The sequence below is a fragment of the Gavia stellata genome, chromosome 6 (assembly GCF_030936135.1).
Source record: "Gavia stellata isolate bGavSte3 chromosome 6, bGavSte3.hap2, whole genome shotgun sequence".
Classification (NCBI taxonomy): domain Eukaryota; kingdom Metazoa; phylum Chordata; class Aves; order Gaviiformes; family Gaviidae; genus Gavia; species Gavia stellata.
In genome coordinates this window covers 63,037,510-63,062,430 of record NC_082599.1, presented here as the reverse complement: position 1 = coordinate 63,062,430, position 24,921 = coordinate 63,037,510, and the positions used below count along the sequence as shown (strand labels likewise).

The 24,921-nt window shown below is 59.8% G+C and overlaps 1 protein-coding gene across 1 annotated transcript; it reads right to left on the bottom strand.

The window, feature by feature from the left end:
* Nucleotides 1-1,395: 1,395 nt before the first annotated feature.
* LOC132317249 (maestro heat-like repeat-containing protein family member 2B) lies at nucleotides 1,396-21,273 on the bottom strand. The gene is made up of 35 exons (XM_059819094.1): nucleotides 21,122-21,273; nucleotides 19,275-19,348; nucleotides 18,626-18,765; nucleotides 17,805-17,927; nucleotides 17,111-17,276; nucleotides 16,610-16,708; nucleotides 15,968-16,119; nucleotides 15,435-15,578; nucleotides 14,575-14,644; nucleotides 14,350-14,463; nucleotides 13,794-13,867; nucleotides 13,333-13,452; nucleotides 12,200-12,307; nucleotides 11,845-12,004; nucleotides 11,419-11,459; nucleotides 11,011-11,152; nucleotides 10,374-10,426; nucleotides 9,827-9,934; nucleotides 9,501-9,620; nucleotides 9,193-9,315; nucleotides 8,204-8,365; nucleotides 7,855-7,977; nucleotides 7,471-7,538; nucleotides 6,975-7,110; nucleotides 6,774-6,869; nucleotides 6,236-6,340; nucleotides 5,900-6,023; nucleotides 4,847-4,947; nucleotides 4,264-4,416; nucleotides 3,563-3,708; nucleotides 3,153-3,315; nucleotides 2,660-2,856; nucleotides 1,906-2,043; nucleotides 1,603-1,714; nucleotides 1,396-1,447 (listed from the first exon to the last, which is right to left on the bottom strand). The coding sequence occupies exons 1-35, from the start codon at nucleotides 21,268-21,270 to the stop codon at nucleotides 1,409-1,411; spliced, it is 4,143 nt and encodes a 1,380-aa protein (XP_059675077.1). The 5' UTR covers nucleotides 21,271-21,273; the 3' UTR covers nucleotides 1,396-1,408.
* Nucleotides 21,274-24,921: the final 3,648 nt, after the last annotated feature.

The following is a 24,921-nucleotide window of genomic DNA, read 5'->3' as shown; positions in this document are numbered from 1 at the left end:
TTCAGGAGATGCAGCTGAACCAAGGCGTCTGGTCCGTGCGAGCGGCAAGTCAGGGGGAAATAGGAGTTACCGGCAGGGCTGAGCAGCTCTGTGGGGTTGGGAGGAGGCTCAGACCATTTGAGGGCAGCGCAAAGCCCGATGTGCAGGGAGCCAGGGCTCACACGTGCCTCAGACTGACCTGCAGCAGTGGGGCAGGACAGGGGTCCCTCTGAGCCCCCCTCATACAAATGCCTGCTGCTGGAGAAGGTCCAGCTCAGTCGCTTGCCCCGTGCCTGGCACACTCACCTCCCAGGACTACCAGAGCCCTCAGCACTGCTGGTGCCCAGGGAAACCCCCAGCACCTCGGCCCTTGCTGGTGCCCCCTCCACAGCAGGAGCCTCCCCAGGCCTGGTGTTCCACCCAGTCAGGGGCTTGACTCCCTCTTCCAGCTCCAGCCCCACCTCTGTCAAGGAACGTGACTGTGCAAGGCAGGAGCACGTGTTTGAGCAATCTTTGCAGGGTCTTCAGTTAGGAACACACGGATGGTGGGACCCCCGGGACAGGGGACCAGAGGCTTACATGGGCTCACAGCGGGGCCAGGGTGCCCAGCAGCCTGAGGGATGAAACTGCATCTCTGCTGGTGGGCTCCCTGTGTGGAGCTGCCCCTGCCCCACGCAGATGTGCCCAGGCCCGCCGGGGCTGGGGAGCAGCACCAGTGGGGCCTGTGTTAGTGGGCAGGGGTCCGATGGGCCAGCCAGAGCCCTCTGCTACACTCTGTCCCTCTGCTCAGCCCCTGAGCCATAGCTGACCCTTTAAGATCCCCCGACATTCCCTACTTGTCCCCCAGTGCCACCCTTCTGCCCCCTGACCACAGCCCTCTAAACTGCTGTGCCTCCCTTGGTTCTCCCCACCCATCCTCCCGTGCCCCCTACTCCCCCCAGTGCCCCCCTTTTCCCCTGATACCCCCCCACTCTGTCCCTGGGCAAGTGCTGTGGGGGGGCCCAGCATGGCAGGACACCGGGGAGGGCAAAGCCTGCTGTGGTGGTATGGTCAGGGTGTTCCCTGGGCTGTTCCCTGCGCCAGCCCTTGCTGGTGCCAGGGGTGGTCGTGCCGTGGTGGGAGGGGTGGCAAGGGGATCCCCATGGGCAGTGGGAGGGCACGGCCCCAGGACCCCATGGGGAGACCCCTGCTCTGGGGTCTGTCCCAGCATGACTGCGTTGTGCCCAGCCCATGAAGATCCAGGAGGGGCCATGCAGGTGGCAGCCCCCAGCCTCGGTGTCACCCACATGTGGTCCCGCCAAGCACAAGGGTGCCATCGGGGGAAAAAAGATACACTGCCCTTTAGGCATCTTGTGCTGAGCTTTATTTAATTAACTCCTTGGTGCTGGCTGGGGACAGGTATCGTGCAGAGACTCCTCTAGCACCTGCTTCACTCGCGGGTCCTTGTTGTGCTGCAGTCCCAAGAGAGCTGGAAGGACACAGGCAGTGCTGTGGGGACCTGGTCCTGGCCAGGCGCTCCCCTGTCTGCTCCGCTCCAGGGATCTTCCCACAAAAACAGACGTCCCAAGGAGCCGGATCTCACTAAAACCCTCTGAACCCTTCCTTCCCCACCCCCTGCCTTACCTCAGCAAAGAAGGCTGTAGCTGTCACCCGCAGCTTAACTGAGCAGGAATCCAGCCATGGGAAGAGGGTCTGCTTCAGACAGGGTGACAGAAGCCCAGCATGGACCAGGACGCTGCGCAAGGGAGCACAAGCGAGGGACACACAGTTACCCAGGAAGGCCAGGTTGCCAAAATTCATGTACACCGATGCAGATACTATTCTTCAGCTCAGGACGGCTTCCCAGGCATGCTGGAAGGGTCCTGCAGGCATTTCCCTGGGCACAGCCCCGCAGGAGGCAGCCACGTGCATCCCTGGGGCTCTTACCTGGTCAGGAGACGCACCCCATCAGAATGGGTCAGGGGGTCTTCAAGGAGAGCCCACGCTGCCCGATTCATGAGCAGCCGCATCCACTTCTCTGCCATGCATTTGCCTAGCACCAACTCTAAAGCCATAAGGAAAACCCTGGCAAAAGAAACAAAACACAAACCCAGTCAAAACACAGGCAAACAAAACAAGAAAAAATCAAAACAGCAGCAACACCACAAAACCAAAGAAAGATCAAATCACTGCAGTTTAGGGGAAGATTTCTCTTTAGCAGAGCTAAATACCCCGGGAATGATGCTTCGTAGACTGCAGCTAACGACACTGGCATTTTCATCATGCCCCAAACCCACTGAAGCAGAAGAAACTCCACGCCCCTGGACTGACTCCATGCTAGAGAACAAGGCAACACCTAATACCTCTTCCCACCAGCATTTTGTGAAGAATGATGCCATTGCCCACAAGAGTCACGCTCCCCCCCCCCGGTGGGGGTCCGCTGAGGGAGTGCAAAGCTATTGTGCATGCAAGGGTATGCAGAAGGCAAGATGACAGCTGTCCACAGCACGAGCTGCCTCAGACCTTCCTGCCTGGGAGCTGGAGTTTCCCCATGAAGGAGCAGAAGTAAACCCAACCACGACGAGCAGTTTGCTCATCTAGGAAGCGGGGCAGGCAAAGCCCTCCCTCAACCCCACAAAGGCACGTGCCTTGGCGAGGGGAACCGAAGCCAGCCCCTCCATCTGCCCCTTCGGCTCCTTACCTGCACGGCTTCTCCTCAAGCACCTGGCCCTTGAGGAACAGTTGTCTTTCGCCTTCTCCCAGGGGGGAAAGCAGCCGCTCCTCGCCCAGGGTTTCGCTGGCCCACCTCAGGAGGCTGGGAAGGAGGTGGGGAAGCAGCTGCCTGAGCTCCTCTGTGCTCCTCAGGGCAAGCACCACTTCAGAGATGGCATGGGTGATCTGCAGAGAAACGTGACCAAGAAGCCCCTCTTCAGGCAAGGCCTTTTCCCACCAGCCTGGTTCCCCTGCCTGCCTGGGGCAGGGGGGCTACTGTCCGCAATTGTCACTTCTGCGACAGCCTTGTGGCTCAGGAGCACAACACTGTCCCAGCTCCCCACACTGCTTGAGGCTGGCCCAGCACAGCGCCCTGGGAGTCTCCAGGGGCATCTGCAAAGGGCACCTGACTCCCCCTTTTCCGAAGCAGGAGTTACAAAGCAGATGCAAAGCTACAGAAACGTGTCTGCCATTGAACGTACCATCAAAGTCTCCAGAGCAGTCTCATGGTTGTGCCACTCACAAGCGGAGGAGTTGGTCCCCAGGCAGTTGTTTCGTGCTCTGTTTAGTTTCTCCACTAAGCACCTCAGGACCTGAATCCCAATGGTGCTTCTCCCCAGGCTCCTCCACAGCTCCACCATGTCACTGCAAGGGAACAGATGTTCACCCCTGAGCCCGTATCTTCGCAGTCCTGCAGTGCCCTCAAACCTTCTCCTCCTCTGCAATGGGGCTTACAACGCCCCAGTCACGGCAGAGACACAAGCACACAGTCTTGCAACACTCAAGACAGCTCCGGCAGAAAAAAGACCTGCTTCTTAACTGGACCACCCCAGTGCACGCAAGCTGTGGGGTCTCTGTTTGACTACAGTGGGGAAGTGGCTGGTGCACGTACCTGTCCATGGGCAGACCTTTCCGGAGGAGACTGCTGACGACGGGCTCCTGGTGAAAGTGGGCGAGGAGAAACACGGCCCAGAGCAGGAAGGGCCTGTGGGTGCTCTGCCGCATGTAGGTGCAAAGGGTCTTCAGGATTTTTGGCACCTGAATGGAAATGGAGGAGAAAGAAGGGCTCGGTGCATCCTTTACCCTCTCCTGCGGGGCCCAGACACAGTCATTCAGCACAGGAGCAGTGCCTGCTCCCGTGACACAGAGTCCAGACCTAGCTTGAAACCTCACCCCTTCCACCCTGCCTGGCCCTGGCTCACGTCTGGAGCTGGGTGTGCTCTTGGCAACTGTGCACACGTACGCACACATGCACGCGCTCACATGCACAGACTCAGTCACTGCATGTGCCTGGGCCCAACCGTATGAGCAGCTGCATGCCCTTGTGCACACAGAGGACACGGGCACGTTTCACACCCAACGCTTGAAGAACTCTCCCCACATGTGTGTAGCGATGCAAGAGCAAAACCAAACACGCTCTTTGAGACCCTGAAGTCGCCTTGCAGGGCCTCTGCAAGGGCACCTGACTCCTTCAGCAGCCCCTTGGCTCGACACACAGGTGGCATTTCTTGAGCCTGTGCCAACTGCACAGGGTGTCGTTAAACAGCCAACAGGAGCAAAGACAAAGTCAAATGGGAAAAAGGTCGCCTTTACCTCCTGGACTATTTCCTTCCTGCATTCCACCAGGAAGATGAACACCCACTTCCATAGTGGCTTCACACACGTGGGTGTGACGTGCAGCAAGCTGGGCAGGACCGCAGTCAGAAAGTCCGTAGCCTGCGCTGGAGGGATGCACTTGCAAACAGCCTGGAGAGAAGTCAGGAACAAGAGAGACCACGTCACAGCTCTGCTCCAGCAATTCAGAATGGAAAGGAAACTTGACAGAACTGTTAGTTCGGCAGTCGTGCAGGGGGCAATCACTTTTTCCTCCTGCTATGCATACAGTGCTGTTTACATCTGATGCAGCTACCCGATTGGGAAGTGTCGCCCCCCATGTTGTTTGCTTATTATGTACCAAATTTGTATTCTGACAAGAGCAATCACACACGCACACATATACGGTATATACTCCAGCATGCCTAAAGGACAGTCTTGTCTCAAAGCCTCCTGCTACTTGCTAACAACAGCCATCCTGGACAGCTTGCTCTGGAGACAGCGAGGGACGCTGGAGGGGAGCAGGGAGATGTGCAGGAGCCCAGGAGCTGGGCCCCCACCCTGCTCTTTTGGGGCCAGTTACCTTTGCTATTTTGGCGCAGGTCTGCACGGCGTCTGGGCTGTTCAGCTCCTCACCAAGGCACCTGATCTCATCTGCCTGAGGCACCACCTCCATGGTCCTGGCTGGAACAAACACCAGGAGAAAAGGGGAGTCACGCCCACAGAAACCCAACCTCTGGCCCTAGATACTGCTAAAGGAGAACGCAGGGGGTGGCAGTGAAAGCCACAGGGAAACCCAGGGCCCTCCTGAACTCCGTGCAGCAGGATTTCCCGAGCCCGATAAATGGCTGACAAATCCCGGGCTGGAAAGAGCCCTCTTCCTCCTTGAACCATTTGTTGGGGCTTCAGGGTTTCAGCAGCTACTGGCCTCTGATCCCAGCAGCTGTGTCCCCTGTTCCCACACAGGCCACCATCGTCTCTGGGGGGCAGGAAACCTCCCCGTGACTGCCTCAGCACAGGCAGACCCTGCTGCCTGAAGAGGAAACGGTCCAAACACAACCCTTTGCGGCACGCCCCGGGCCTGCAGTTCAGATCCCTCTTCCCTGCCCAGTTTGCTCTGGGCAGCAAATTGGTTTCCTCTCTTGTGCTCAGCAGGAGAGTTCTTCCCTGGCGGCGATGAGTTTGGATAGTTTGCCTGGGGAGCTGCCTGTCTCTCCAGGCTCAAGGCAGGGAGCAAGGGGGAAGGCACCCTCTGGAATGTCAGGGGCTTCATCCGAGCGAGTTGTCTGACCACCCTCTGTCTCTCCTGGAACATGGAGGGGGGCAGACATGGAGGGGGACAGTCCCCAGCATTGGTGGCAATGTCTTGCTCTCAGACAGCAGTGGGGGATGGCCCTGACCAACCGCACACATGCGCTGCGGAGGTGGGACTCAGCGACCCTCTCCCAGGGATCCTTCCTGACATGTCCAGGGAGGCAGAGGGCTAACAGGGTGGGGGCACAAAACCAGCCAAGCACGTTGCCTCCCGCTTCCCTCCTGGGGACAGGGCCTGGCCCTGCAGGATCCCAGTGGTGCCAGGCCGGGAAGGGAGGGAGGATCAGGCTGAGCAATGCTGGGAAGCGCCCGCTCTCCTTACCTTGCATTTGGAGAAGGTAGCCAAGGCAGACCCATGCCCTCTGGCGGGACGTGGCCAGGCAGTCGCTGGTCAGAGTCGCCAGCAATCCCACCAGGGAGCCGAACCGCTTGCAAGGACGTCCTCTCTGCAGGGGAGAGCAGCAGGAAAAGGGTCGCAGGCAGCCCCAGCACCCGCTCGCCTCTATCGCCCATCCTGCTCCCTGAGCAGCGGGGCAGGCAGAAGGGCTGCCCCGTAATCCCAAACCCCAAAACCCAGCACCCAGTTGGGCAGGGCTCCCTTCTGGGGCCATGAATGATGGGAAAAGGGCGCCAGGGCACGCGGGGGCGCTCTACTCACCATGAGCTCGAATCGCTCCTTGCACACTCCCAGCACGTGGGTGCAAACCTGCAGGGCTCTCTCCCGCTCCCATTCTTTGGCTGAGGTGAGCCAGCCCTTCAGGACCTGAGGCAGGGTGCATCTCTCTCACAACAGGCATCTTTCCCTCCTTCTCTGGCCCCTTCCCAGTGCCCCACCAAGCACTGGCACTGCTGCCTCCACTGCCTCGCTCCCTCCAGCCGCCTCTGCCCTGAGCCTGCTGTTGCTACCCTGCCAGCATCTCCCCACTCCAGCCTTCCTCCAGGCTGCTCTCAGCCAGCTCAGGGCTGGCTCTGGGCTTTCCCTCCAACAGGGCCCACTGCTCTGCCTGGCCTGAGGATGCAGTGGCCGGGCGCTCCCGTCCCCCAGCTCAGCCCCTGGCCCCGGCCAGACGCACAGCCTCAGAGCAAGGAGCCAAAGCCCCACGTTCCCGCAGGAAAGGTATCCACCTCCTAACACCCTCTAAGGCCTCCACTCTCTGCCCCTGCAACACTTTCCCTCTTGCCGCACGGCTACTCACATGGACCACGTCATCAAAGCAGGCAGAGGTCACCTCTGCCTCCAGAAAGGTTTCTAGGAGATGGCCTAGATCTTCCACGCATCTCCTGTGCAGAAGCTGAAAGCAGGAAAGCAGAGCTGAGGTTCTGCATCATGGGGGCTGCCGGGGCGCACTGAGGGGGGATCCTGACCCAGGGGTGGGCAGGCACTGGCCGGTGGGTACCTGCATGTTCACAGCTGCCCTCACTGTCTTCCTGCCCTTTTTCATCCGCTCCTTGGAAGGACAGGACAAGACAGTCTGGCAGCACACTGCCAGCAGCTTGTGATTTTCCTCCCACCTCAGAGGTGGCCTCAGCTTGCTGGCCAGATGAAAAAGGAAGAGAAAACACAAAGGAGATTTACTGTCTCCAGAGTGGCTCAAACCACACCTGGGTTCCTCCTAATCGAGGGCCCCAAATCCAACACCCCCGCCCATGCCAGCGAGCACTGCCTTCAGCGCCAGCAATTCCTGCCTCCTCCCAGGCAGCAGGCAAACCCCTGCCCCCAGGTTAAGGAACCCCGGGGGCTCCCTTCCTGTGGGAGACACCCGACATGGGGGACACCCTCCCACTCCACAGCCCCAGCAGCTCCCGGCCCCATGCTCAAGGCCACTGGGGCTGCCCCAGCCAGCTGGGATGGGGCACACTGGGAGTCCCCACAGCCCGGGGAACAGACCTCACCTCAACTCCTCCAGGGCCTGGAACACTCCATACACCAGGGAGTCCCAGGGCTCCCCCTTGATCCAGTCCTGCAAGTCCCAGAGAGAGAAGCACAGAGTTGGCAGGGGCACGGGACAGCCCTCCCGCCTCCCCTGGGGACACGTTCTGCTGCCAGGCCTGGGCAGACACTGCCCCGGCACCCCCACGCATCCCCAAAGGCACCACAGGAGGGCCCCTGCTCCCCAACCACAGCCACCCAGCACCAGCACTCAAGAGCCCCACCAGCTCCGGACACAGCTCCAGGAGCTCACGTGAAGCCCAGAGACCATCGTGCCTCTGGAGTAACGAGTCCGATGGCACAGCCCAAAACTCCCCCGTGCGACCGCCCCGGCTACAGGCACTCACCAGCAAGGTCCACGTTGCCTCCTGCTTTAAGGACAGCTCAAAGCTGCCGCAGTTGCCCACAGCCTGGATGGCACAGCTGACCTCGGTGATGCTCTGCACCAGGGCGAGCTTGAGCTGCAAGTCCTGAGGTCAAAGACAGCAAAGCACCCCTTCAACTCTTTGAAGGGCTGAGAGGTGGAAGAAGAGCATGGGCAGGGGAAACCCATGGGGGGCTGGATCTGGATGTTGAGGACAAACCCTTCCTTGGGAGATCTTTAGAAAGAGACTGACCATCTCGGTACACCCCAGCCCCAAGGGGCTGGAGCTGGGACACCCAGGCATCCCTGCCCTGTGTGCCCCATGCTCCTACCCTCTGTTTAGCTCTGGAGAGCCGCAGGATGTTGCCCACGATTTCTTTATCCACGCGGGTGAGCAGCTGCTCCTTGGGGGCACGCAGTGCAATGCCGCTGTAGGTGCGCATCAGAGCAGCACGAATGGCCTGGGCGCTCTCCATCTTCTGCCACCGCTGGACCTGTGTCAACAGAGATGCCCTGAGAGGTCAGCCCCGGGACTCTGGCAGGCTCCTGCGGCAGGCCCTGCCCTGCACCCTCACCAGCTCCTTGTTTCCCTGGGCACCTCCCAGCAGCTCCCCAAGCCACTCCTCGAGCTGCGAGTTCCAAGGCCAGAAGTTGTTCCCATCCCACAGCTTGGGATCTCGCATGGGGATGGGGATGAGGGGCAGCCAGCATCGCACACACTGCTGGCTCTTTTACCACTGATTTGAGAGGTCGAGGAGCTGCCTGGAACCTTTCTGTGGAAAGGTATCTGACATAGCCTGTCACGGTCCTGCGCAGACACGCAGCCCGTGCTCGTCAGGGGTGCAGATGAGCCCACTCTGCTCACCTCCCCAGGCCAGGCTGCACCGCTCTCTCTGTAGGGCCCTGCCCTGCCCTGAAAGGCTTCCCCACAGCCCCCAGGTGGGGAGCAGAGCCAGCGAGACTTCACCAGGCTCCTGCTCTTGGCCCTCAGCTTTGGGGAAGGGTCAGAGTGCCACACCGTGCCCACCCCCTTGTCGCCAGCTCCTGCTGAAGTTAAGTCAGGGGCAAGGTGGCTGCAAGCAAGCAACCGCTGCAGCTGCCCCAGCTGGGTGGCTCTGATCCACCCGGTGTCAAACCCCCTCCTCTCCAAAGACACCTCAGGGGCCCCAATGCCAGGACGTCCCCTCTGAAACAGAGGTCTCGGCTAGCTCTTACACGAATGCTTATCTAAAGGCAGCTGCCACAACTTGGCTGCTGCAGGTGTAGAAGTGAAAGAAGGCCATAAAAGGAAAGCCAAACAGGGAAACCCTGGCTCCTTTACCTTCCAGCCCATGGAAGTCTGATAAAACCAGCCTCTGGTGAAAGCGGTGGAGAACATGTTCACCGTGTCCAAGACCAGATGGAAGTGGCTCTCAGCCGTGTGGGACACAACAGAAATCATTCCCTGCAACCACAGAGAAACAGGGAGTTGGCTCCAGCCCAGGCACTCGGCCATGGCCAGCAACAACGGCCAGGCAGGACATTGCGGCAAGGGGGAAATGGCAGCATGGAGGAAATCAAGGTCTGGAGCAGCCCTGCCTCTCCCCCAGGAACAGGCAGGGGATACGCAGGACATGAACATCACCTCACCTGGGCTTCAGACAGCTGCACAGGGTTTGTCTCCTGCAGGAACCTCAGCACCTGCCCTTGGACGTGTCTGAGATCCTGACAAGCTGCCAGCACTGTCCCAAGGGCCTTGTACAGGAAAAGCTGCAAGAGAAGAGGCCACGTCCGAGACGTGGTCACGGCCCGACCTGTCAGGAAAGGTCTGGCCCCAGACAGACCCGACCACCCCTGGTGGTAGCCAGCCACTGGAGTAGCCCAGGGAGGCGCATTTTGGGGGCAAGAGAAGGGGAAGCAATGAAAACCGCCTGCGTGGGCAGAGCCCCAGCCCTGGCGCGGGGCAGGAGACACACCTTCTCCCAGGAGCCAGGGGCAGAGCTGCCCAGCTGCTGGCTCAGCTCCTGGCTCAGGCCCATGGTCCAGGCCCTGTCCTCGATGGGCTCCAGTGACGCTCGCAGGAACTGTGGGGAACAGAGAGGAAGCGAGTGTTCCCCTGCCCTTGGCCAGGATGCTTTCTACGCTCGCATGTCCCGGGACACTGCTGGGGGGAGCTACTGGGAACGGCAGACTCTTCCCCTGCCCCACCCAGCCCTCTTTTCACCAGCCTCCCTCTTCCCCTAACACCTCAGGCGAGACCCTCCCGGCATGCCAGACATAGAGGAGGAGGCAGTGCTAAGGCGTGTGCCACAGCGATAGAGGGCATTAGCCATCAGCCGTGGCACGTGCGCAGACAGCAGCTCCTCTGAGCGGGCAGGCACCTACTGCGGGGGGAGGCACAGGGCACTCAGGAGGTGCCCCCACCTCCTGCTGCCTACACAGGCAGCCCCGAGCTTCCTCCCACAACTTTGTCTGTTCCCTCTTCTCCCCCTCTATTTGTGACACCCCCCAAGGATGCTGTACCTTGAGCACACAATGCTCCCACTCTGCAGAGTCCAGGGACCTCTTGGTTTTCCCTAGAACGCAAGAGGAAGCAAAAGCCCTCGCTGCTATTTAAGCTCACACCAAAGACGAGCCCTGTGGTCTCCTCTGCGGTCAGACCTCCCAACATTCCCAGGCCATCAGGCTAGAAAGGGCCTACAAGCACCTACACCAAAGCCCTTGTGAGGCCAAAGACACAGGAGGGATCCCAGGAACATTTGTCAGGGCCACTGATTTGCAGCTCTTCTCCCAGGCTATTGCCAAGGACAGCTGCTGCAAACCTGGCCTGGCCTGGCAACTTGGTTCTCCAAAGCCAGGGGCTGCACCCCCTCCAGGAGCACCAGTCCTGTCCCTCCCCCAAACACCGTCCCGGCCAGGACATGGGGGTGCCGCCAAGACCTGCCCTCCAAAAGGACATCAACAGCCCCATCCATCCCCTGGGCCAAATCGACACTGGGGGACGGCTGCCCCCAGCCTCAGCTTTGGCTCCCTGGAAGGGGAAAGGCTGCAGAGCAAGTGCTGGGGAACTGGGGACAATTCTCCTCCGTCACGCTGGGAAGCTGCATTTTCCTGACCCCCTTCCCTCCCCCCAGCCTCTCCCTCCCCACCCGCACTTTACCTTCCAAGTACTGCAGCAGGAGGGGGATCTCGGTAGTCCACACCACCCCCAAGGCTCGGTGTATCCTGCCATGCAGGGCCTGCAGCAGCTGCAAGGCAGCGACGGCACGTTCGCCGCTCTTGTGAGGAGCTGCTGCCACCACCTAGGCGAGGGCAGGAGAGAAGGGTCACTCCTGCCACCAGAGCTGCAGTTTTTCCCGGGAGGGAGGGAGGGAGCTCGATGCCGCTCCTGCACCCGGGGTGCTGCTAGCCCCAAGAAAGGAGTGGGATACCGGACAGGCCCAGGCAGTCTCAGGCACACTGCCTCCTCCTTGGGGGATCCCGGCACGGGCCTCAACAGCATCTCTGCCCTGGGCTCCCCCACCACCCCTGGCCAGAAAAGCTCTTTCCCCCGGGCCCCACTACTCACCAGCAATCGAGCCAGCAGGGCCGGGGGAGCCGGCAGCCGGGCTGTGGGGAGGAAGAAAGGCTGGGTGAGCCAACAAGCCCCCTCCGTGCCCTGCCCATCGTGCCTCCGATGCCCCACACAGGGCTGAGGGCTGAGAGCAGCTGTGCTGCCACAGCGCTGACCCGGGAGAAATCCCCAGGGCTGCCCAGCACGGGACGAAGGCAGCTCCAGCATGGCCAGGAATGGGCCCCGGCTCGCCAGGAGAGTGCTGCGAGCAGGAGAGGCAGGCCTCTGCGCTGGGCAAGGGGCAATGCAGGGCAGAGCCCCTCGTGCCCAGCAGCAGAGCCTGGCTCCGCTCTTTGGTTCTCCCAGGCTTCTGCTGAGGGCTGGCAGGGTGCATGTAGACACAGACTGGCCAAGCCCCTGGCTGAACCCATTAGCTTCTACCTCGCTCCTGGGAGTCCACGGCGTCAGGCTCCTCCTCGTCTTCTTCACACCCTGCGCTCTCCCGTCTCTCAACTAGGGCTCGGAGACAGCGGGAGAGCGGGATCAGCATGCCGCTGTACTGGGCTGGCACTACGTACTGCAGCAACCTCGGCCACAGGAGCTGCAGAGAAGAACCAGGCAATTCACCACATCAGCATTTCTATTCAGCTCAAAGACAAAAGTGACAGTCTGCGGTTCCCTGAGCCTTGTGTGCTTCAGCACATGTGAGGGGAGAGGTTCACAGCATGGGGAAGCATGAAGAAAAATGTCCTGAAGGCAAGAAGTGGCCACAGCAGCAGGGCACAGGGTGACTTACTTTGGTCATCCCTCTCAGAGAGACGTCCAGCGAGCCCAGGATATCCACACACAGGGCTCGAAGAGCTCCTTCCTCCGGTGTTACCCAGGCAAAAAGGCCTCCTGCCACCTGTAAGACAGAGTTGGCAAAACCCCTGTTACTCTCAGCTCCCGACCGACAAGGCTCAGGCATGGCCTCACCAGTGCTCCTGCGCCAACCTCCCAGGAGCACTGACCTCCAGGAGGAGGACAAGAATGGCCAGACCCAGCTCAGGAACCACTTCCCAGACCCTGGGAAGGACTAGGAAGCCTGGGAGCAGAAAGAGACACTGCTTGTCTGCACGGTCCCCCAGGGCCCAAATGCTGCTGTCGTGCCATGGTGAGGAACGTGCCCTTCAGCAGGGCTGTGCTCGATGCCAGCCCTGGCAGCAGCACGCCCAGCCCGACAGATGTGGAGGAGAAGCTGGCTCTTTCCTTTGCCCTGCTCCCAAAGCAGAGCCTCCCCGAGCCCTGGAGCAAAGCAACACCCACAGATCCCCTGGTTGGAGGGAGGCTCTAGCCAGAGGGAAGATCCTCAGCAAGTCAGCAAAAGGCTCAGCCATGCCCATCCTTCATCTCCTGGGCACCCAGCTGGAAACACTCACCAAAGGGACTGCCAGACGGCCTGTCCCCTTGCCAGAAGGGATGCGGGTCCCCAGACTGCTATTGGATGGGCAGGGCATGCTTTGGAGGGCCAGAGTATGAGAACACCACAGAAAGATCCTCTAGCCAGGCCCATCTGGCTGCAGTGGCTGTGTTTTGCTGATTGTCTGTGAGCACTTAAGGATGGAGGATGTCCTGTCCCTAGAAGACCCCTCCCTTTGCAAGGCAGCTTTGCTGAAGGTGTCTGTGGGCACAGCTCAGCCTGTGGGGTGCGCAGGCAGACCCACAGTCCCAGGTGGCACGCCTGGGTGCAAACCCTCATCATTCATGGACGTCTCCACCAACATCAGCACACACACACAGGAGGAACAGCCATTTGCAGGTCATTCCAATGGCAGCGCCGGCGCTGATGGCCCTGCAGCGTGGAGCTCTCCATGCTCAAGGATGCCTGCAGAAGCTCTCAGCACAGGCCAGGCACCGCTGGAAGCCCCAGGTGTCCCGCTCTGCCCTTACCAGTCTGCCTGAGGTCCGGCTGAACTCACTGAAGATGTGCCCCACCACATCCCATGCCCAGCAGCTCTGGGAGCCGGAGCTGAGCAGCTCCCGGATGAACTCCAGAACTGCCCTCCGCACCTGCCAGGGGAGAGCGTGGTTACGGTCCTCCTGTTCAAAACCCAAAGGGAAGCCGCCTTTGCTTGGGGGCAGCCTCTGTGGCTCGCGGAGAGATGACAAGCTCACGGCAGAAGCTTTCGCTCTGGCCATCAGGGCTGGGCTTTAGCACCAGGCTGGACGGGCATTTGCTCCACAGAGCACAGCGACCTCCCTGCTCCACTCTGCCAGCTCTCCCCGGGGAGGAGCCATCACCCACTGCCTGGGCAATGCGCTGGCACTTCCCCAGGCACCCCAGCTCTGCCCTGAGGGAAAGGCTTCCTCTGCCTCCCCTGGTGGCACTGTCCCTTCCCAAACCAGCTCACCAGGGCACTGGGGTCGTTGCACACTGACCCCATGGCCTCCATCACCTGGGGCAGCTTCTCTCTCACTGCAGGTGCTGGAAGAGATATGCAGAGGTGTGCATTGAGGCAGAGCCCCAATGGCAGAAGCTTCCAAGTTTTTCGCACACCAACGGGACAGAAAAGGGGGGCCTGACTCTGACTTCACAGGAGGCAGCGGCGTAGCCAGAGCGACTCCATTTCTAGAGGCACAGCTGTTTTATAGGGACTGAAAGCTATGGTAATATGGTAACACAGAGCACGTGAGAAATGACTTGGGTACAAGCAGCTCCTGTGCACAGCAGCCCACCCGCCCACCCACCAGCCTGCCCGTGTTACTGAGCTTGGAGCATCATCCCTGGTGTGCCACCATTTCTAACTGCCGGGGGAGAGCTCGAGCCCTGTCGCAGGGCATCACCTCGGCTGGGGGACCCGCTCTTTGCAGCTCCTTTTGGGTGCAGGTGCACCGCTTTCAGCCTGTTCCTGCTCTCAGCCCAGCAGCCCCAACCCCTGCCTTCTGTCCCTGGCCCATGGCACTGACCGTCAGAGTGGGCCAGCGCTCCCAGCAGGCCCAGGGCTGCCACGCGACCGGCCTTGCTCCCACCGCTCTCCGGGGAGTGCAGAAACATGCCCGTCTCCTCAGGGCATATTCGTGCTGCAGGGAAGAAATCGCATTCTGCACTAGCAGGCAGCTGCCTCTGACTGCCGAGGACAGGGAGAGAGCCGCCACAGCACGACGGGGGATCGCCCAGTCTCCTCTCCTTACCCTGCAGCGCGATGCAGCGGGGAAGTTCTGCCTTAGGGGCCAGGCCGGGCCCTTTGGTCACGTCAGGGAGCTGTGGGAACAAGGTCTGTTTTAAAGAAATCTGCATCAGCATTGAGGGGGACTGAAAAGAAAGGGTGCTCTCTGCCCTCCTCTCCCAGAGTCCTGCTGCGACTTGGCTGAGAGGGAAATCACTGTGGGAACAGGGCTGCCCCTCAGGCCCATTCCGAACAGCCAGGATCAGGCCTCCTGAAGCCTTAAGGAACCTACGTGGCACCTGTCTCACAAATCCTGGCGTGTTCCTGGCCTGCAGGAAGGTCTGTGAGACAACGGGGGAGGAAGAGGAGGCTAAAGCTACCTAAAGGCACATCTGGGAGAAGGGGAGTCCCTAACACCAGCTCCCAGGGAAAACCACAAACCCTCCTGGATGGGGCTTCTTGTTTGCCCTCCCCTCAGAGCAGCATCGGCAGGGTCTCTTTCCTCTGAACAGAGCCCGCTGTTGACAACTCCGTTTCCCGGCACTTCCCACTCATCAGACCTCAGCCCTCACTGGACGGGACTGGACACGGCCCTGGGCATTAGGGCAAAGCTCTTCCCACACACAGAGCCCTACAGAGATGGCAATGCCTCCCTTCCTGAGAAGACAAGCCCCGGGGACTCTTGCCTCCCTTCTGGCCCCTCCCCGCATTTCTTTTCTTGCCCAAAGAGTGCGGGGAAGTCTCAGGCCTCCTCTGCTCTCCCCCTCCCTGTTCCTTCTCTAAGGCCTTCCCAGCTCCTCCTGGCACCCCACAGCTCCCCAGTGCCTCGTGGCACTCGCGCAGACCCACCCCAGCAGCCACGCCGGGCCCTGCGCAACACCTCACCTTGTTGACCCGGGAGGTGTCTCGGACCTCCTGAGATTGGTGCAGCAGCCAGAGGAGCTGCTCCCAGGCATGCTCGCGGTGCTGCTCCTCACGCAGCAGGACCTCCATCATGGCAGCCACCGCCCTGAGCACAGCCTGCTTGTCCTGAAGAGGGAAGGGAGAGGCTCTGCTTGGAGGGCTGAAGGTCTGCCTAGCACTCAGCATCGCCTGCACACCAGTCTGCCCTTCCCACTGGGAGGGGTTTCCCTTTCCCTTCTGCCCTGCAGCAGAAGGGCTCACTCCAGAGGAGAGAGAGCAGTTCCCCACGCTCGCACCCCAGCCCTCCCTGCAGAAAGGCCCCAGGACTCGGCTGCTTCCTGCCAGAGAGCCTCCAGCCCCAGGCACAGTGACAGCAGGCTCCCGGCCTGGGATGCTTTCTCATTCAGACCGCTCCCTCCCCTCACCCCTCTGCTCACACCCCACCAGCCACAGACAGACCCACCAACGTGGACATCCCCGCTGTGGCCCCAGGCGTGGAAAGCAGCACTTCTTACCTCTTCTTCCTCGCAGCCCAGCCAATTTACCAGCGCGTAACGGAAGACTGGGTAAATGTCTTCACAGAGCTGCGCTTCCCCGTTGCGAGGGAAGGGGCATTGCTCCCGGCTGCCGAAGTATGTATTGACCCCTTTTGACCATTGCTCCAGAACTGCACCAGGAGAAAGGGAAGGGCAGCACGTGAGAGTCTGCAGCAGGGACGGTACCTTGCACCCTCACCCAAGCCTGCTCTAAGGACGGTCCCAGGCTCGGCAGGGCTCAGCCCAGGACCAGATCTGCATCTGAGGCCAAGCTGTGCCCTTGAGGTGTCTGGTTTCAAACAGCCCACCGTTTCTCTCCTCCTCCCCATCCTTTTCCTCCTCAATGGCCTGTTCCCCTCCAGTATTTCCCAGGGGAAACAGGGGAACAGAAGCCATGGGAAGGCACTCAGGAGTTCCCCTGTGCAGCACCGTCGCGTCCTACCCACAGAAACCTCCGGGGCTTCTCCCGCTCCTTCTGCACACTCACAGCGGTTTGGGATCGCCAAGGCCTGACCTCACTGTGGGCTGACACCTGCCATGTTCCCTCTGAGATCACAGGGAGGCATCAAAGGCCACCCCAGCCCCTGACCCTGGGACCCCAGCTAAGGAGCCGACACTCACCACTGCAGACGGCACGCAGGATCCGGCCACTCCCCACCCGGCTCAGCATGGCACGCAGGGCAAGCAGCGTCATTCCCACGAAGGGGATGCACCGCAGGGCTGCAGAGAAGGCAGGGACAGAGGGACCGAGAGGGTCAGTGAGAGACACGGGAGACCGGGGTCGATCCCTGGCAAGGCTGGGGCTGCTGGGCCATGTGGGACATGCCAGAGGGTGTGGGGAGGGCTGCCTTCCCCAAGGGGGACACAGGAAAGCCCTTTAGGGAAATGGGGAGGACAGTGCGGGGCAGAGACCCTGTGGGTTTGTCTCCAGTGGGTTCCCACCCTCCAGGAACCAGGACTGGGCTAGTAAGGCAGAGCTGCCGGCCAGCCCTGGCACAGAGCAAGGAGGCATGGCGACTTCATAGCCCCCCAGTTCAACACAGAGCCTTCAGGAAGGGGGAGGGTGCTTTCTCCCCGTTATCACAGACCCCTACCCAAACCAAGAGGCCCAGGGTGCCGTACCGTAGCTGCGGGCCATTTTGCCCAAGGTGAGGAGCACGATCTCATCAGGGACCTTCCCCATGGCCTTCAGGTGGCTCTGGAGCTCAGACATGACAAAGTGGAAGCGGGAGCGGGCCAGAGCCACCAGGACGTCGCTAGCAGCCATCTTCACATCATCTGTCACACCCTGAAAAAGTGCCACAAGTTAAACACTCCCGAGAAAAAGGCTGAGGCACTCGGACAGGCTGAACGCCCCTGCCTCACCTGCAAGACCCCACGGGGCAGTTTGCTCAGGCCGGGCGCCTGCTGCCTCTTGTACCCTGGGGTAGGCGAGCAGCTCCCCAGTGAGACGCGGGAGGCTTTTCCCTAGCACAGCCCTGTGCTGCTGCCTTCTCTCCCTCTCTGCAGAGATGCCAGGAACAAACTGTCACAGACTCAAGGACCCCCTGGGGCCTCTCCACGGGGCTGCTGGGTTCCCAGGGCTGTTCCTCAAGTGAGCTTGAACCCAGCTCTCGCTCAGTTAGAAACAGCCCCGCGTCCACCTCTCTGCACTACTCTCTGCATCTCCTCTTCAAATTCCCTATAAGGAGGAGTCCCCTTCGGACCTCCACTGGGTCTGAATAGTTGAGGAACATCTCTGTGCTGCTCTGGATTTCCCCAAAAACCAGGGCCAGAGGCAGGCTGCTTTGGCGGCCTTGAAAGAGAACAAGCTCACCTGGGCTGCTCGCATGTCACTGGACACCTCTGCTATCAGGCGGTTCACGACACCGCTCTGCAAACTGCCATCGTCTCCTTGCAAGAAGCTCTCCAGCTCCCGGTATGTCTCCACTCGGTCACCCTGGGGACAGACCACACATAGGAGTGATGGGACTTGCTTTGCCCTCGTTGCCAGGGACCCACGAGAGAGACCTACTGCCCCCCAAATCATCTCTCTGCCATGGGCACGAGGTACGAGCTGCAGGCATCGGTCAGGACAGCCATGGGGAACGGCAAGATCTTCCACGGCACCTCTGACACTACCAGAGAGCCAGACAGGGAGGTTGATTCCACCAGGGTAAAGGGCCATGCGGGAGCCTACGAAGTCGTTCCTGAGGATGGGGGACGGTGGAGGTCAGACGGACAGTGCCAGGCGAGGAAGGGGAAGATGTGGGAATGAGACCAGTCCCTGAGGAGGGGGAGCCATGAACTCCCTGCACCTTGGGGCACAGTGTCGCTCCCCTCGCACAGGCAGGAGCCCAGGCACTGGGACAGTTCTGGAACCAAAGCTAAGGTGGGGCCTTGAGCACTTGGGCAAAGGTGCTGGAGAGATGCTGGGATTTATGCCAGAGGCTTTGCCTTGTCCAGGAGAGCACTGCAAGCTCCCAGGGAAAGGAGGGAGGGAGCAGTGGCATTAGTCCAGCTGGAGCAGCAGGATCGGCGCTTGGGGATGAAGCGCCTGCAGGAGGGCAGAGGTGCCATCAGGCGAGATCCCCCTCTGCCACGGCACCTGGGGAAGTCAAGGGCTTGGAGGGGAGCCCTCGAGCCCCCTTGTCTCACCTCACGGTCTTGCAGCCGCTTTAGCAGAGAAGCCCCACTAGCCACAAAGGTAGTGACGGCTTCAGGGACAGCCTTCTTTGCCCTGCCTCCATCCTCAGGATGTGCAGGTCTGGACTGAGAACCAAAGCACGGGCAGAGAGCTGGAAGAAAAGAAAGAAATGGTTTTGCTGGCTGCAGGGCTTTGCACCAGGGAGGGGGGAGGATCTTCCCAGCCCCTCCCAGCACTAACAGCCCATGCTGGGCTGTACTGGCAAGAGGGCAGTCACTGGGACAAGGGAAGGGAGTCTTCCCCTCACTGCGGCACTGGGAAGACCGCACTGGGAATACCACACTGGGGGACTGGATCCATTCTGGGCTCCCAGTGACAGAATGGCAGCAATGCGCTAGAGCGAGTCCAGCACGGGGGCCCCGAGCTGGGCGGGACATGGACATGGGGCCCTGCAAGGAGGTGCTGGGAGGGCTGGGGCTGGGCAGCCCCGACAAGAGTTGGCCGGGCCAGGTCGTCTTTGAGCAGTCCCCAGCTGCCCCATGGAGGGCAGGGAGAGGATGGAGCCAGAGCCCCCTCGGAGGTGCCTGGCAGCAGGATGAGAGGTGATGGGGACGCAGGCCCCAGCAGGCAGCAGCCCCCAGCCCCCCACCACCGCCTCACCTCTGAGTGCTCTCATCCTCCTCAGGGCAGCAGGATCCCCCAGATGGACGCACTGCTCTCTCTGGGTCCTCCTCCTGCAAACGCCATGAGAAACTGGGGCAGCACCAGCCCCTTGGGAAGATATAGAGCCTGGCCATTGTGACACCCGTGCGGGGCGCGGCGCCTCACAGAGGGCTGCTGTGACACAGGGACACGTGCTGGGGACACGCTGCGGGGCGGGGACAAGACACGCAGCACCCTGCGGATCCCCACAGGCCCCGAAATGCAGGATTTCCCCATTCTCCATCACTTGAACTCACTCATGGTCCTCGAACAGTTCTAGCAAGGACTTTCTCCCGAGAGCCCTTCCCAGCCCCGTCCCCGATCCACGTCCCCCTCCAGGGACCCGAGGCCACCGGAGCACTTTGTGCCACCGCTCACAGCCGCACAGCGTTACTCAGCCATCTGGAAAGCCTCACTGGCACCCAGGGCCTGAGAGCATCAGGCCACAAGCCTCCAGTAAACACACACGGCAAAGTTTTTCCCCATTTTCCCATTTTCAGCCCAGAACAGCAGCGCTGATGGGGGGCCCCAGCCCAGCCTGTCTGGGCCCTCGGGGCACAGCTGCTCCTGGCCCATCCCGCCCTGCGGGCCGTGCTGGGCCTTCTCAGGGGAAGGCGCGGGCCCTCGCCCTGAGGCCTCGCAGCACGAACAGGCGGAGGGTGCCCAGCCCAGCCCCAGTCGGGCGCCCTCCTGCTCCCTCCCTCAGTGCCAGTGTCACCGAAATCGGGAATGAAACCCCTTCACACTGGTCTATTAAAGAGCAGGCATTACTTCATTCGGCACCGGGTGCGTGGGGGATCTCTCCAGCCAGCATGCACCCCGGGCTGAAATCATGACAGGGATTTAAAACAGGTGACAAAGTTAGTTACGCCTACTGCTCCTACCCCTTAACTAACTATTGGTTAGTACCTTTCTTACTTCATCTTACAGATACAGTTCCAATTCCCTACGCATGCCCAGAGGGGAGGGGGCTTATTTGGGTTGGGGGCGTTTTCTAGCTAGGAGGTGTGGGTTTCACACGACAATGAGGCAGGTCAGCCTTAAAACAGTTTTGGCACTCTATTCTATTTTCCTAGACTTTGCCTTGTGGTAATCCTCACCGTTAGTTAGTGGAGACAGTTTTTAACTGTAATTTTATGTCTACATACCAGGTGCACGCATTACAAAGTATCTTCTTCACATTATTTCCATTCCTTTTACACTACTTTGACCCTGCGTTTCGGGATGTTCTGTAACACCAGCACCAGGCCGAGCCACTGACTGCGGGGGCCTGGGGTTGCGGCCGTCAGCTCCTGCTGAGGCGTAGGAGCCCCCAGGTGCGGGGGGGCCTGGCTCTCAGCCTGCGGAGAAGTGGCCTCACCCTCAGCCTGCGGAGAAGTGGCCTGTGGAGAGGGTCCAGGTCGGGCCGGTGCCCTCCCCTGCCCCAGCCCTACTTTCAGGGGCGCAGCGCGATGCTGTGTGGTTACGCGCGGGTGGGCCGGGAGCGGCGAGGGGCTTCTGCAAGTCGGTTCCCAAGAGCTCGGTTACTGTGTTGCTCCTCTTCCATACTGCCCCTTCTGCCTTCCGTGCAGCGGATCAGCCTGGGGCTGAGTCAGGTGGGGCGAGACCTTGGCTGTCCCAAACAGGTATTCCCCCCTCGGGGCAAGACGTCTTGGTGCCAGGCCTCTGCAAAGGGAGGACAGACTCTGGGTTGGAAAGGGCAGAGCCAGCCATCAGAGGGGTCCCTCTCTCTCCAGCCAGGTCCCCCACAAAAAGACAATTCAGGTGCCCAGCAAGCCCCTCTCCGGCGTCAGGGAGGTACTTACCAGGGCGGCTGCCTCTGCAGCTCTTGCTGCTGCCTGTTGGTCTCAGTGACGTGCTTGAATATGTCCCAGCCTGCTTGATGCGGCTCCAGCCTTTCCAGGACCCGGACCGCTCCTGGAGAAAGGTGGCTGCAACAGCAGGGAAAAGTCATCCCTCAGCTTCTGCTGGAGACCCCTTCTGCCTCCACGCCCGTCCGGCCTCTGCACCCACCCACTCCTCCGTCCACCCGCACTTTCGCCCCGTGGTGAGTTTTAGGCCTTGGCTGTGGGGGGACCCTGGTCATGCCCATGTTAGGAGGAATTAGGTACACTTGCTTACTCTTTTATTACATGAACAACGAATCACACACACACGTAGTCACAGAATCACCAAGGTTGGAAAAGACCTGTAAGATCATGAAGTCCAACCATCAACAAAAAAAACCCCAAACCAACCAAACAAAAAAACCCAACACACATCACACACCGCCATGCCCATTAAGCCATGTCCCGCAATGCCACGTCCACACGTTCCTTGAACACCTCCAGTGAGGGTGACTCCACCACTTCCCTGGGCAGTTTATTCCAGTGTGTCACCACTCTCTCAGTAAAGACATTTTTCCTAATGTAGATGAACAGCAGAAAAGCTTTGGAGAAAAGCACTTCTTCAAATCTGTTATAAAGCTGTTATCTTCGAAAGCTACATACTTATTGGGAAGAGTTGAAGAGATGATTTAAAGGGAATATGTGAAGGAGAAAAAATAGTCTGTAAAGACTTACGCCTCCTGTGCTTTCCAGTATAAACCTCCCCTGGCGCAGCTTGAGGCCATTTCCTCTCATTCTATCGCTGGTTACATGGGAGAAGAGACCAACACCCACCTCCCCACAACCCCCTTTCAGGTAGTTGTAGAGAGCGATGAGGTCTCCCCTCAGCCTCCTCCTCTCCAGGCGAAACAACCCCAGTTCCCTCAGCCGCTCCTCACAAGACTTGTGCTCCAGACCCCTCACCAGCTCTGTCACCCTTCTCTGGACACGCTCCAGCACCTCAATGTCCTTCTTGGAGTGAGGGGCCCAAAACTGAACACAGTATTTGAGGTGCGGCCTCACCAGTGCTGAGTACAGGGGCACGATCACCTCCCTGCTCCTGCTGGCCACACTATTTCTGATACAAGCCAGGATGGCGTTGGCCTTCTTGGCCACCTGGGCACACTGCCGGCTCATATTCAGCCGGCTGTCGACCAACACCCCCAGGTCCTTTTCTGCCGGGCAGCTTTCCAGCCACTCTTCCCCAAGCCTGGAGCGTTGCATGGGGTTGTTACGACCTGAGTGCAGGACCCGGCACTTGGCCTTGTGGAACCTCATACAATTGGCCAGGAGAAAATGCAAGGAAAGGATGAGGAGAAAGAAAAGGAAATGGATGAGGAGAAAATGCAAGAAAAGTTGAAGGAGAAAGAGAAGGAGGAACACAAGAAGGAAGATGAGGATAAGGAGGAGGAAAAAATAGGATGAGGATGAAAAGGAACAGAACGTGGCGGAGGAGGAGAAAAATGAGAAATGAGCAAGCGGAGGAAGACGAGGTGGTGGAGGAGGAACAGGAGGAGAAGAAATAGGAAAAGGAACAGCAATAAGAAGAGGAGGAGAAGGCGAAGGAAGAAAAAGTAGGAGGGGGGATAGGCGGATGAGGGGGAAGAGAAAGAGGAAGAGAGGAGGAGGAATGAGAGGAAGAAAATGAAGAAAAAGAACAGAAGGAACAGGAGGATGAGGGTAAGGAAGAGGAGTGTTAACAGCATAACTGCATAACAGGAAGAGGAGGAAGAAAAACAGAAGGTAATAGAAGCAGGGAGAAGGATGGAGGAGGAGGGAAGAGGAGGAGGAGGAAGAACAGAAGTAAGAGGAATGGGAGGAGGAGGACAATGATGATGACGAAGAACCAGCAGAGGAGGAGGAAAAGGAAGAGGAGGAGGAGGAGGAAGAAACACCTCCACATTCACACTAGAGTGTCAGCACATCAAAATTCTTGGATGGAGCACCTGCTACATCCCTTTGTCCATGGGGATTCACTAAATCCAAGCCTACTGGTGAAGCCATTACACACAGGAGTTGTTCCATGTCGTGGCCATCACTCCTCTTGGGAACAGACGGGAAAGCTTTGAATGACAATGGCTGTCAGGACGCGATCCAGAAACAGAAGACGAGTGCAAGAAGATTCCCATCACCTAATGGCATAGAAATAATTCTAGCTCAATGCAATGATTACTGAAAATGAAACACACAGAACAGCATTCGCCATCAAAATTCTTTCAGTGAGCTGCAGGCTGATGACCTTACCATCACTGTCACAGGACCCCAAAAGAAATAATAACTGGCAAAGAGTAACTCTACCCATAGCCCATACCTATCTAGCCTTCAAAAGTAGAGTAGAATGGCTCAGCCTACAGCTCTGAAGGTATAGACCAGCCTATACTTCTATCTTGTGTCTGCCTATGCGATGATCTGTCCAGAAAGTCAAATCATAATTACCTTTGAAAGAGGGTGGAACTGAAGGGGGGGAAGGGGGGGAGAGAGAAAGAAATTGCTGAAAAAAAGGGAAGTGTAGGCACCCAATTAAAAAAGAAAGGAGCCGAGTGATCCCAAAGACCATCTCAGCCCAACTCACTTTCGCTGGCGAAAAGCTGTGCAGCTTGGAGGGAGAAAACCTGACTTGGTGCTGGGATGCACACAAATGTCTGAGTTCAGATCTGGAACAGCAGAAAAACCTTGACACAGCTCCTTTTCATTGTCCTCATACACGCGTGCATGCTTTGACTTCTTCGTTTCCCTGAAGTCCTCTCAGACTAACAGGGAAGTGGCTTCTGTCCAGTCCGTGTGCCATGAAGAGAAGCAGTTTTGACCACTAAGGGGGCAGCAAATAACTGCATCTGCAGAAGCAAAGGGGCAGCCGCACCTTGGCTTCGGAGATGCCCAAACCTGCCCTGAGCCCCAGGAGCCCCCAGCGCTCCGGCATTTGCTTGGCCCTGAAGTTCTGTGGGGCCTGCCAGCACGGGGGAGCTTCGGGAACAGAAGCGAAGGACAGCGGCCAGTCCCCGCGGGGAGAGCGACGGGGGCTCTGTCCTTCCCTCTGGCCACAGGAGGATGTCCTGGGCCGCGCCAGGACGGGGTGTCTCTCCTCCTCATTGCCCAGAGGAAGGCGAGGCCTGAGGAAGGCCCTGGGCTCAGCGCAGAGCCCTGCCTCCTGCCAGGTGCCGGCCTGGCCGATGCGAGAGGCTCCCATCACGCAGCTCCTCCTGCCCAGGGCTGTGGCTGGCAGCACAGGCACACCTGCTTTTCTGGAGAGACTGACCACGCCAGAGCAGATCCAAGGGAGCGCCCCTCCTGCCCCGCTCCCTCTCCCCTCCCCGAGCAGGCCCAGAGCCCTGAGAGCACTCAGGGACAGGGAGGGCAGAGCTGTGCACGCGCCTCGTGCTGCGGAGCGAACAGCCCCCGGTGCAAGGGCCCTGCTCGAAGGGCCCTGCTCGAAGGGCCCTGCTCGAAGGCCCTCTCCCCCAGGCCCGGCGTCCCGGCCGGCTGAGCACTGCGCTGCAGCACAGCGGGGCAGCAGGCACGGGGCAGCTCGGCGAGGAGCCCGGGCTGCCTGTGCCCACCCAACAACAGCCACGCCATTGGCCGTGGCTGAGCCAATCAGCGGAGCTGGCGGCAGCCTGTCAGCCCCAGGCAGCCTGAGGCGGGGCCGGAGGGGGCAGAGGCTGAGCAGGCTGAGGAGGAGGAGGGGAGGGCGGGGCCCTCGCCAGCCCTGGGCCCGAGTGCTCAGCCCCACAGCCAGGGTC